The sequence below is a fragment of the Embiotoca jacksoni genome, unplaced genomic scaffold (assembly GCF_022577435.1).
Source record: "Embiotoca jacksoni isolate LCO1_2020_lvr unplaced genomic scaffold, fEmbJac1.0.p SCAF_15, whole genome shotgun sequence".
Classification (NCBI taxonomy): Eukaryota; Metazoa; Chordata; class Actinopteri; family Embiotocidae; genus Embiotoca; species Embiotoca jacksoni.
The window spans coordinates 12,347,939-12,360,578 of NW_027185285.1; the positions used below are offsets into that span (position 1 = coordinate 12,347,939).

The 12,640-nt window shown below is 40.6% G+C and overlaps 2 protein-coding genes across 2 annotated transcripts; both read right to left on the reverse strand.

Annotated features, from left to right (window-relative positions):
* Positions 1-119: 119 nt before the first annotated feature.
* Positions 120-6,159, reverse strand: slc25a17 (solute carrier family 25 member 17). Its single transcript, XM_069149677.1, has 9 exons — positions 6,006-6,159; positions 5,509-5,569; positions 5,347-5,413; positions 4,954-5,105; positions 4,443-4,559; positions 4,105-4,253; positions 3,590-3,685; positions 1,253-1,338; positions 120-902 (listed from the first exon to the last, which is right to left on the reverse strand). The coding sequence occupies exons 1-9, from the start codon at positions 6,060-6,062 to the stop codon at positions 749-751; spliced, it is 939 nt and encodes a 312-aa protein (XP_069005778.1). The 5' UTR covers positions 6,063-6,159; the 3' UTR covers positions 120-748.
* Positions 6,160-6,712: 553 nt separating this feature from the next.
* Positions 6,713-10,788, reverse strand: rpusd1 (RNA pseudouridine synthase domain containing 1). Its single transcript, XM_069149680.1, has 6 exons — positions 10,703-10,788; positions 9,129-9,352; positions 8,921-9,044; positions 8,668-8,770; positions 8,320-8,421; positions 6,713-7,910 (listed from the first exon to the last, which is right to left on the reverse strand). Exons 2-6 carry the CDS (start codon positions 9,314-9,316, stop codon positions 7,498-7,500), a joined length of 930 nt encoding a protein of 309 aa, XP_069005781.1. The 5' UTR covers positions 9,317-9,352; positions 10,703-10,788; the 3' UTR covers positions 6,713-7,497.
* Positions 10,789-12,640: the final 1,852 nt, after the last annotated feature.

Consider the following 12,640-nt stretch of genomic DNA (forward strand, 5'->3'; position numbering starts at 1 on the left):
TTTACGAATTATTATGACACAAAATGCAAATAGTCAAAGGTTTGGAGAGGCGAAGGTTTATTGCACGAGGGTATTTTAATTTAGCTTGGCTAATTACATAAAAAAAAAAAAAAAAAAAAAAAAAAAAAAAGTGATTCAATAAAATGTTCTTATATTGTACTGAAAATCGTAACACTTATTTTGTTTCCTAATAAAGTGGTGAAAGGATTTAAAACTGAAGAGCAGGAGCTATTTTCCTCATGATATTATGTAATTGCTGAATCTGTTTCAGGACACTTTTTTATTATCACACTGGTCGTGTTTCTGGCTCTGCTGGTGGTGGACAGCAGCTTATCTCTCCAATAAATTGTAAAATGATGACGTGCAGTCAAAGTATATTTACCTAAAGAGACTTTGAGCTGGACTTTTATAATCTTGGTGTTTGCAGTGCTAAAAGCGAGTGGTGGAAACAGTTGAAGGGCCCATTTCACATTCAGATGGGCTTCTCAGTTGCCACATAAACATACCCCTCCCCTTTTGTGTAGAAAAACACAGTAGAAAAATTGGTATTATTAAAGGGAGCTTGTAATGTTTTATTTGATGGATTATTTACAAGATGAGGCCGTCATTGAAGATTGACTGTTTTCCAGGAAATGAGAGGTTTCCAGGATGTTTAAGCCCCTCTCATGGGGCCTTTAAGTCGTGATTCATGAATTTCCTTTGTTTTAAAATATGGTCACTAGTCCAGGATTGTAAAGTGTCTTGCTGTCTAGCGTTTCTTGTCGTGGTTGTTGCTCAGTCCCATGACTCTGAAGGTAGAGCTGGCAATCTTCTCGTAGAGAAGGAACATGAGGGCAGCAGTAAGCACCGTCTGCAGCAGTTTGGCCTCCAGGCCTTTAAACAGACCCAGCATGCCATACTTCCTACAGCAGAGAACCAGGGTAAAAAAAAATCAAAACACAGTTAAATATGCATAATAAGCAGATAATAATCAGTGTAGTATAATATAACAGAAAGAGAAAATTAATTAGGTACAAGATACATCATTCATTATGTTCCTGGAAACAGACAAGCAAGTGTTGTATGATCATGGATATAATAAATCTAATGGTCAAAAAGAAAATGCGGTGAGGTCACCATAAGTGTTACTTCAAATGTAATTACCTAAGAACAAGCTGACTTTTTGCACTGTGTCTAGATAGACGTACTTAAACAGAGAAATGAAATGAGAAAATATAAAACCTTGTTGTACTTTGTGTGTGTATACACCCACCTCGCTCTGTTAACCAGTAAACACTTGATCGTCCTCAGACTGGAAAGCAGTTTTGACTTCTCTGCTGACATGTTGCACTGACCAAACTGTGGTAATTGAAAAATGTATGAAAAACATTAGATTAGGCTTAAAAGTTTCTTTTGATCTGAAGGATTTGGATCATTATAGAATTTATACACGGGGCAATCAAAAAACTGCTCCTTTTGTGCGCAAACGGGTTGCAGCTCTGTCACACACACACAGCAGGGGGAAGCTACAACCTTCAGGAGTATGTGCCAGACCAGTCGTCCCAAAAATATGTGTAACTCAGGTGCTGATTAAAGCGCCCTGACCCTCCACCACCTCCACGACAGCACCAGAACATCCTCTGTCTTCCCTGCCTGATAAAGGGGATAATTGATATCCTCTGGGTCCAGGCTACAAGGCTAATGACATCACTGATTCTCTCCAGGAAAAGTCTGGGCCCTGTATGCAGCTAGCCTTCTCAATTCCTGCCTTGATAGGTTATAGAAGAAGAAAGGTGAGGCTGCTAAGAAACAATAGTAAATCTGCAAACTTGTGAAATTTAACATTCATTCCTCGTCAGCCACAGCCTGTCCAAAGAAATTGGGTAAATAAAGCTTTAAACACATTAAACTCAGCTTTATTACATGTCAGATCTCTGTCAGGAAAAACATTTTTAATTAATGATTTTATTGTTAGGCACAAGCTTGACTTTTTGTTTTTAACTGAAACTTGGTTGGACCAAGATAACAGTGCAGCTGTTCTCATTGAATTAACACCTCACAACTTCCGTTTCATGAGTGAAACAAGAGCGCGTAAGAAAGGAGGTGGAGTTGCTATTTTATTTATGGATTCTCTTCAATGCAAGCAGATGTCCTTTGGTCATTTTACTTCTTTTGAATATGTGGCTCTGAATTTCTCTCGAGCTTTAATTCCTAAACATTTACAGACCACCTAAATACTGTGCAACCTTCGTTGATGAGTTTGCTGAACTGCTGTCTATAGTCTGTGTTGATTTTGACTGTGTTGTTATTTTTGGCGATTTTAATATCCATGTTGATAATCCCCAGGACAGAGGGTCTATAGAAATATGTGGTGTCCTTGATAACTATGGTCCGACTCAGCATGTGACAGGACCCACCCACAACAGAGGGCACACTCTGGACCTCATCATCACCAAAGGTCTAAACATTTCCAAGGTTGCTGTGACTGATGTTGCACTTTCCGATCATTTCTGTTTTTTCTTTGAGAGTTCAATCTCCTTGCACACAAATGTCCAAACCAAGGTTGTGACAAAGTGTTACATCTCTGAAAACACCAGTGAACTATTTATTCAGACGTTCTCCTCCACACCAGCCCTCTCTCGCATCTCAGTCAATGAGCTTGTAGATAGCTTCAATAAAGAGAGTTCGCAGTTATAATCTGGAACTGAGAAATGCAAGGCACTAGCTCATATTATGGAAAACAACAAAGTGTGTTTTCATAATTATGCAGACGACACACACATTTACGTAACTATATCGCCAGAGGACTATAATCCCATAAAAGGGCTGTGTAAATGGATGTGCTAGAATTTTCTTCAATTACACAAAGATAAAACAGAAGTAATTGTTTTTGGTGCCGAGGAAGAACGATTGAAAGTCAGCGCTCAGCTTCGATCGCTGATGTTAAAAACCACAAACCGAGCCAGAAATCTAGGTGTTGTCATGGATTCAGACCTCAATCTGAACAGCCATATTAAAACAATTACAAAATCAGCCTACTATCACCTGAAGAATATATCAAGGATTAGAAGATTTATGTCTAAACGGGATTTGGAAAAACTTGTCCATGCATTCATCTTCGGTAGACTCGACTACTGTTTGTGTGTTTAAGGGTCTCTGTAAAAAGTCAGTCAGACAGCTGCAGCTGATTCAGAACGCTGCAGCTCGAGTCCTCACTAAGACCAAGAAAGTGGATCACATCCCTCCAGTTCGGAGGTCTTTAAACTGGCTTCCTGTCGAACAAAGAGACAACTTTAAAATCCTGCTGTTGGTCAATAAAGCACTGAATGGTTTAGGGCCAAAAATACATTTCTGATCTGCTGCAACCTTATGAACCTTGGAATACTTACTCTGGAAGGTTAGTTTCCACCTGCTCTGTGAACAACACGGTGCTGTGCTCTATCTATCTATCTATCTATCTATCTGTCTATCTGTCTGTCTGTCTGTCTATCCATCTATCCATCTATCTATCTATCTATCTATCTATCTATATTTTAAACTACCAAATGTCTGTTATTTTAAACATGTGAACAACATGTGACACTAACATAATTATACTCACAAAACCTACCCTAAGAATGGACTGTATAGTCTGCAGTGGGTACGTCACAGTGGTGGCAACAGCTTTGGCAACAGCACCGATCATGAAGACCTCCAGTGATGACAGCTTTGGAGAGAAAAAGACAAACTTATCACATTTTGATCTGGAAAAATCCTGGAGCTTTTTGACAAATTCATATTAATAAAGGATCAGTAGTGGGCGAAATGTATGAGTAGTATGCTTGTCCATGGAGCTCCCATGGTTCAACTGCCCTCACAAACTGATAAAGTGAATAAGTAACACTCTCCCCCTCCCTTACTTTGCCCATCAAATTGTCCTGAACAAATAAATGTATCCAAAAATGCTGTGATAAGAGTGTAAAAACGTCTAAATGCATGTGGCATGAAAAAGAGCAGGCACACATACTGAGTCTAGCCTCTAACCTGTGCATGACAAAACAGTCACGTGAACAGAATTACCAAAAGTCTGCATATCCAGTGTCTTCTCAACCAGATAATGTCTGTATACTCTCACCCCTCACTTACCTCCCGGGGAACTCTTCTCCTCAGCTGCCTCTTCAGGCCTTCGTAGATCATAAACTGGATGGCGGGGTTCAGCACCAGCAGCAGGGACGGGAACGTCCCGTTCCACAGCGCTCCCACACCCTCATCACGGGCGATCTGCACAAATGCATCTACAAAACCAAAAGCCAAAGAGAAAAAGAGCTCATAACTCATGAACATCCAAGTACTGCATGCATCACTGCAGTAATGTCACTTACTACATTTTTAGTATACATTTGTATAGATGTGTGAATAAGGAAAAAAAAACAAAAAAAATAACAACATGTAAATAAAAGCTCATCCAAATAACAGGCATTTACCCAGAATTCCAGAGTAGTTGGTGGGCCGGATGTCAGCATTGCGAAACTTGGAGCCCTGGAGCTTCAGTCTGGTATTGACCACCCACAGAGGAGTGGTAACTAGTACATTTACAACACCTGCAGGGGAGGACGAGGAGGCGGTTTAAAATCCATCAACCACCCACAACTGTCACCAAAGCAAACATTAGTGTTGCAGTTACGGCCAACATTTGCTCATCTGCTAGCAAACTCACAAGGCAATGTGGGTGACACCATTACGATGGGTCTGTGACATGATCAGGACACGTGCAGGAGTGCGCTTGCTAAAATATTCAGATTTGATGTGATGAACTTTCTCATGTGTGACTGAGTATATAAGTGGAGCGTGAGTGTTATAACGATGTAGGTGCTACACAATGTGGGCAGTGGGCCGTGAAAGAAATGATGTCACCCTGCTCAGTCGTGGGAAAATCTTGTCTTGTCCTGAGTGACTACAAAGAGGTGTCTATAATCTGGACAACATCCACCTCACCTGCAGCGATGCCTATGATTAAGTCAGTGCTGGGTGCCGACTGCTTTCCCTTCAGCCAGCTCGCCTTGAAGTAGTGGAAGCAGTAGAAGTAGACGAAGTTGGAGCAGCACAGGCTGCAGATGACCGGGAACCAACCTCTGTAGGGAGCTCGTCTGTCGGGGAAACACACAGGAAAACATCTCTAAAGTCCTTCTGCTCGCAGTTCCACCCTGCTGCGATGTGTAGGAGTGCACAACTATTTTAGGGAATTTATTACTTGAATATTGTTTTAGTAAAGAATACTATACAGTATGGGTCTGAAATGCGTCTCAAAAGACAGCAGCAATCGTGAAAAAAATGAATGGTCTGAGATATTATAATACAAATCTGATCCATTAATATGATTTCACTCACAGTCCTTCCTCTTTGATAATTTCTGCCAGAATGGCTGGAGTTGATTTGGCCTTCCTATTTTCATCCACTGGACAGAAACAAAAGATATGTTGTTTTAAGAAGGTGTATCACACTGACTTGATTAATAACTGAAAATGAAACTACATTTCTTCCATGTTTTACCTTGAAGCCGTAGTCTGGCAGTATCAAGAGGGAAGAATACTGTCATTGCAGTCACACTTCCCTAAAACAGATTCCCGTCAGAAAATCAGTGGAAAACTTGTGCAAGTCATATTTTTTTACCATATGTAAGAAACATCACACCAAACACCATTGAAAAATCTACCAATTTAAAGGCACAAAACACAAACACGCACTAAGACCAAAGATGCCGTGCAATTTTACATGATTAAAAAAAACACTATTATATTCGGCGTGTTAGGAAGGTTATATACAGGACTAAATATTACCGAATTGAAAAGTTGTCTAAACATTTTCAATTTGACAGGTAATTTATGAAGCATCTGGCACTATTACATCCAAAACACCAGGAGACAATAAAGTTTTAAAGGAGTTTGGTTTGGGAGATTTCAAGCCTGTGACCAGAGAGTATCGATACTCCTACTGCCTCGTAAAAACGTCTTCACATGAATTCATAATGAAGCTGAGAAATAACTTACCACTGCCCCTGATACCGCATGAACCAAACTCTCGTACGAAAACACCCCGGAGCTCATTGTCACCGCAGTTGTTGATCTGTTTTCTGTGTTTCTGTGCTCTTGCACCTGAAACAGCTCGTTGTTGATCAAACCGTGTTCACCGTCCCACTCTCTGGCTAGCTGTTTTGGTTTTGAGGTCTCACTTCCTCTGGACTACCTCGCACCAACGGCATTGTGGGCAATGCAGTTCTCCTCGCACCAGGCTCATGCTATTTTTTAATTCATTTTGGGTCTTTCATTCCTTGAATGTAGCCTACATTTTATTCATATTTATGATATTTTATTGATATGCAGGAAGTCTGGCACGATGTCCTCGTAGAAGTTGGTTAAAAAAAAAATGCAATGTAGGCTGTAATATTTAACTTGTAATATTTTTCCTATGGATGCTAAAACCTTTTTATACCAAAGTTAAAATTAGCGTTCAGTTTTTTTCCTTTTTATTGGCCTTCATTCTGTTTTCATTTCAAGTCACTTCACTAGAAGTATGACAATTATATTGAGCAGGAAAAAAAAAATCTCGCTCTTTGCTTGATCTTTCTTTAAGTAGTGTAGAATAAGTGCAGACACAGCAATAAAAAAAATCTCTTTTAATTGTACAGCACTCCACAAGAATGGAGATCTTCTCCTGTATTGAGGAAATCCTGAAATGAAGGGATCCAAAAGAGAAGTTGTTTTTCTTGTTTTTTATTACACTTGCATGTGGGACCACAATGTCACAGCCAGGACTGACTGGACTGAATGTACAGGAAATGAAGACAGACTCACATTTTATTCCCTCACTAAAGTATCAGTTCTCTGGGAAAGGCTGAGGCGAGATGCTTTAACGTTATGCAACCTTCATCGTCATGAAAACAGCAAACATGGTTTTAATAAACTGCACCGACTCGTGTTTGGAAATGGGATTAAACGGTGATCTCATAACAAGGAAAAACCCACGTCATCTGAACTGCATACAACCGTTAGTGGTTACTTAAATTTAAAACGTGGGTCAAAACAGGCTGCTCTCTCTGGATCTCTCTCGGATAAAACACAACTGCTGATGTTCAGATAAGATTCAAACATCTCGTAACCCTGACACATTTAGATAAAATCATCTGCATGGGATAAGAAAGAAAATTTGTTAGTGAAAGTACCAAATTACTAACTCTTACAATGGGGAAAGACATAAACGCAGCCCCTGACTTGTTAACATGAGCAAGGCACTTGTTACCCAGCTGTTGCGGTGGAGTTGCTCAGGAGTGAGAAGATACCAGTAGTACATAAAGCAGCAGCAAATATCCTCACACATGCCTTGTCATGCTTTTAACTTGTCTGTGAGAACATTAAGGTACTCAATCACTTCCTTTTAAACGTAACGCAGGTGGTCACTCAGCTAGGATGCGTGCTCAACATGGCCTTCATGAGTAGACGGATAAAATAAAACAAGATAAATAATAACAGACAATAAAAACCATCAGTCTCCAGCCCATTCACTCAGCCACTCCTGGCACTGCCTCCTCTGCTCCTCACTCTCCCTCTCAATCCTCTGTTCCTTCCTTCGTTTCTTCCTCTCCTCCTCTCGTCTCACTCTGTCTCGCTCCTCCTCTTTCCTCTTCCTGTCCTCCTCCACCCTGCTCTCCAGCAGGGCCTCCACAGTGGCCGCCAGGGGCCGCGCCGAGCGCTGCGGGAGCCACTTGGGATCTGCCGTGGGGACGAAGGGGTCCCCCGCTGGGACGAGCAGGGGTTGGGGCTGCAGGGGAATGTGGAGGAGGTGGGCGTGCAGCATCATGCGGTACGGGGTGTCGTCCACTCCCGAGCTGTAGGTGAAGTCCCCGACGATGGGGTGGCCTATGGCGCTGCAGTGGACCCGTAACTGGTGGGTTCGGCCTGAGCGGAAAGGTAGTAGAGAGGAGCCGGAGAGGGAGAGAGATGTTTCACAACTGAGCCACAACTTTTTTTTTTTTTATTAAATACGGGTAACTCAAGGCCGAAATAATCTCTCTCTATAATCCTTGAATAAGAGATACTTGTTTAAGTATTTACCATTTATTAACATAAGTCAACAGTTAATAAGTGAGGGACCTTTCACATCCATGTTTATATGATTTTATTTTGCACTTTTTTGGCTTGTAATGTATGAAGAATTTCAAAACCGGAAAGAGTTGACACATTTTCTGTAGCATTGTGTGTTTCTAAGATGTAAGAAATAGGCCACGTAATTGCTGAAATATCCAATTGTGCAAAGAGAAATCCTTAATTTTCCTCCAAATGAAAGGAAACAGATGAGGGCAGTTACCGGTGAGTGGCTGCAGTAGCACCTTGGTGACAGGGTCTCCATCATACAAGCCATACTCCAACACTGTCAGCTCAGTTTGGCAAGGCTTGGGGTTCTCACAACCTGAAGGGAAAAGGGTGGGAAAGATTAGCAAGAAATATCAAAAAATGACAATCTTTAATTTTAGATTTAACACTGAAGCTGGACACGAAACATAATGTATTGCCTCTGCTGTAGAGAAAACAAACAAGCAAAGAGAACAAAATGAACTGAAAAATATTGACAAATTTCAGTGAGTATTTCAAAATTCAAAACATCCTCCAGTGTTGTCCCTGCTCATAAAGTGCAAACCAAGCCAGCTTCACGTACCTTCTGTTCCCTCGACGCACATCATATGTGTTTTTCCCTCCGTGGAGTTCTTGCCGATGGAGAAATCCAGAGTTTGTGTCTCTTCTTCAACCCACCCACGTACCTGGAAAGCAAAATAACACCTAATTGAGCAAATTCGATATTTTGATTAACACATAGTTAGAAAAAGTATTCATTGCAGTGTTGAAGACAGACAGATGTGCGGTAACAACGCTGCTGTGTGCATGTGTGTCACTGTGTATGTGTTCCCTACCAGAGCGAGGTAAGCTTTGGTGACGGTGCGGTCCTTGAAGCAGCGGTAAGCCCGGCCGGCTGCAGCCTTATTGAGGGCAACACAAAGAGCCCCGCTGGTGGAGAAATCCAGCTGATGGCAGAACCTGGGAGAAGAGAAGAAAGACAATTGGACCATTGCTTTTCATGAGCACGTTGCAATCGAGCAGATTAATAAATGTGATTCTGACCTAAATCCGTAGTAGGTGCTCGGGTCCGCCAGCTGAGGGAAGTGGTGGCAAAGCTGTGCCTGCACGGTCTGCTTCTCGTACCACATCTTGCTGTCGATGCGGATGTCCCAGTGCTTGTCCACCACGATGTAGTCATCACTCTGGTACAGCACACAAAGGCTCTCCAGGCTGGCCGGCTCTGAACTCATCGTGCGCAGCGATCAACTGAGGCAAATCATACAGGCCTGCAGGGACAAGGTGGCTGTTTTTCTTTATGTACCGTCCAGTGCAAACATTTGAATGTTTAGGATCTGATCCATCATGCAATACAATCCAGAGGGTGATTTGTGAAAGCATCTTCGCTAAACTTTTAGTCCCTAAAACTTGCACAGTACTGCATATTCTGTAAGTCATACACAGAGAAAATGAACAAGTAAATACTTTCACCCAGGCAGTGGTAGAAGTTCTTAATCTGAGTTGAAGGCAAAAATATGCCAATTTGAAGGAAAGAAAAAAATTCTGCATTCAGATTTTTAATTCCCACTAAATAATTCATCTTTCTAAAATGGCCCTTTTCATACTGATAGATTATTTGCAATACTGCGTTGTCTTATTATTGCTGATATCTTAATATAAAAGCAGCATTTGTATGTTGTAGTTGGCAGATGTAGAAGTTACTTCAAATACTGTGTAATAATGTGCCATAGTTCATAATATGAGTATCTGACAATATCTGAATCTGGAGAGCAATAGTGGAAGAAATATTCAGATCCTTTACTTGAGTAAAAATAGCAATACGGTAATGTACAAATACTACATTACAAGTAAAAGTGCTGCATGAAAAATACTACCAAAGTAAAAGTACAGAAGTATCATCAGCCAAATGTAGTTAAAGTACGAAAGAACTGTTTTGGGCCGTCTGACTGATATATTATTAAATATGACATGAGATTAGATTGATATCAGTGTACATTAGTATGTAAGCAGCATGTTACTGGTGTAGCTGTTCGATGATTACTGGGAGAGGAAAGAGGGAAAAAAGCAAAGTTCTGATCCACAAATCAGTTTTTGGGGCGTTTTCTCTGATCTTTGATTTTTGGTGAGATATTGGATCATTTTAACATTTCTTAAAATGAAACCCTGTAAAAAGTTCAGAGGGGAAACAAACAAAAACAAAAACAAAAATCATTCTCGGTGGATCTGTGAACAAAAGCTTCTTATAATATCCACAGTGTCAAATCCTCATGAACCTACAACATCATCTCAACCGCAGTGCATCAATACATTCATACGATGAGGACTTGAAGAGGAACAGGTCGTTCTCGGCAGCTTCTCTTGTGTCTCAGGGCGTTTTCTTGTCTCTAATAAATAAGTGACTTCAGTGACAACCGCCCGGTTTTTGGCTGCTTAAACCGGGAAGAGAACATTTTGGTTTGATGGCAGCAAATCATGCAAAAACTAACAAGTTACCATGTCAGCACTGTCGGTGCGTGTGTGCTAACACCATATAATATCTCACTCAAACTATCTAATATTGGAATTATCTGGATAAGACAGCACAGTATTAGATAGATAAAATAACCAAGGTAACTTACCTCGAACAATAAGCCAAAACTAAAGAAGAATATAATATTTCTAGAGATGTAAACAAAACCACAATTAGTACAGCGGACTGCGCAGGCGCCTGTTCTTCTTCTTTTTGTTTAATAAAGCGGTTGAACAAATCAACGTAAACGGTATTGAGCGCCACCACCTGTACTGGAGTGTGTATCGCGGTCTCTCTGTTTTGGCTGATGCCTGTTCCAAAAACAAGGATTTACTTATGACTTGACAGAATTTAAGAAAAAAAAGGGAAAGAAATACAAGATAGATTAAAAAAAAAAAAAAAAAGAAGAAGAAGATGTAAATTAACCATAAAAAATAGGATGATGGAGGCCTATTTATATGTGTCGTTCATAATCCCTCACCTTGACCTCAACCTTTTTAATCTGACAGGGCCACCGGCTCCAGTGACAATCCAGTATTGTAAGCATATGGTATTTGTGACAGTGAAGCAATGCGGTTTGGTTAAGGTTAAGTTGTTTTTTATCCAACTCAGGGCCACAGTGCCTGTTTGCTGCAGCGTTGTGTGAATTATTTTCATACACAAAGTGTAGCAGCCTGAGGGGTTTTACTAGTAGCCTAAATGATGGTGAAACTCTGCCCGATAGTTCCAGAGCCATTGGAAAGTACTGATGCTGGGGCAGGGATGTTTGGAGGACAGAGACAAGAGGCTGTGATTTATAATTAGACCTGCTTCAGAGTCAAGGCAAGATGACAACTAAATGTCAACTGAAACTTTTCAAACCACTCCTCCGACAAGCTGTGATCCAAACACTGATCATTTCTCCACACTAATTTGATACCAAGCCGCAACCTCCTCATACATCCAAAGCTAATTTACTTAGTGATGATGTTTGGAACATACTGTGCTGAAACACGTTGGTTGAATAAAGGGAAGGCTCATCCAGTAATCTCTGAACACATCCAGGTATGAATGTGTTTCTATAAAAAGATTAAGAATTATTATATAATTGGAATTTCATAATCCAACCTGCCTTCCTGTGTGTGTGTTTGTGTGTATATATGAATCAGGTGTTATTATATTATTAGACTCAGAAGTGACATTGTGTCTCCATTGTTTGATTTCTGATTGCTGTTGCATAACATTTCATTCGATTGTCCCCCAGAGCTGAGTGGCAGATTGCAGGGTTTACCAGGGCATGCACTCTGATAAAGATGCATCGCACACATGCACGTCACACAACACAGTTACTGTGGAAATCATAAATGTTTCAGTCAGATGACTGAGGAAGCAGAGGAAGAGGAGAGAGGCAGATACAGTACTGCAGAAGGATACAGGCATTCATAATGATCCTTCTCAGGAACAAGGAACAATTATTTCTCTGTACTATTTTTTTCCTACCAGAAATGACACAAATTTAACATGAATTTCTTGTGAAGAGACAAGAATAAAAAAATTTTTTAGCTTTTTGTTTCTGGTTCTGTGAACAAACTTGGATTTTATTTTACTCTGGATGTAGCTGACTCCATCGTTTCCAAACCAACATTCTCCATCTTGGATTTATCCTTTGCACTCTTTATATCTGCTGAGCAGTTTTAAAGGCAGAACTGGTACCAGTCTCATGAACATACCTGTAATTACAGCCGTTGCAGGTCTTTTCTCAAACTGGTGTTTTCTGTTACCTCCAAAGGTGTGAAGTCTCAGGCTGTCTGTATACAGTGTGTTTCAGAAGAGTGAAATTTGCCCATTTTGGAGATAAATTGTTGATTTAAAGTGTGAAGAATACATCTTATATACAATTCCTTTAATGCAATAAAGTGCAAATCTTAATTTTATCTACGCTCCAGACCATCAGTGTTGTAAACCGTCCACTATGGATAATAATTCATTTCTGCAGGCTCGTTGTGAGCAGCCCATAATGACATCGGACTGGGGCCTCCCTCTGCTGCTGGCTCTGCTGCTGCTGGCT

Coding starts and splice junctions, on each gene's coding strand:
- rpusd1 (XM_069149680.1), bottom strand. CDS start 9,316: ATGAGTTCAGAGCCGGCCAGCCTGGAGAGCCTTTGTGTGCTGTACCAG. Junction 8,771..8,920: donor CCAAAGCTTACCTCGCTCTG/GTAGGGAACACA, acceptor TTTGCTTTCCAG/GTACGTGGGTGGGTTGAAGA. Junction 8,422..8,667: donor GTGCGTCGAGGGAACAGAAG/GTACGTGAAGCT, acceptor TTTTCCCTTCAG/GTTGTGAGAACCCCAAGCCT.
- slc25a17 (XM_069149677.1), bottom strand. CDS start 6,062: ATGAGCTCCGGGGTGTTTTCGTACGAGAGTTTGGTTCATGCGGTATCA. Junction 5,106..5,346: donor ATTATCAAAGAGGAAGGACT/GTGAGTGAAATC, acceptor TTTCCCCGACAG/ACGAGCTCCCTACAGAGGTT. Junction 903..1,252: donor TTACTGGTTAACAGAGCGAG/GTGGGTGTATAC, acceptor TCTCTGCTGTAG/GAAGTATGGCATGCTGGGTC.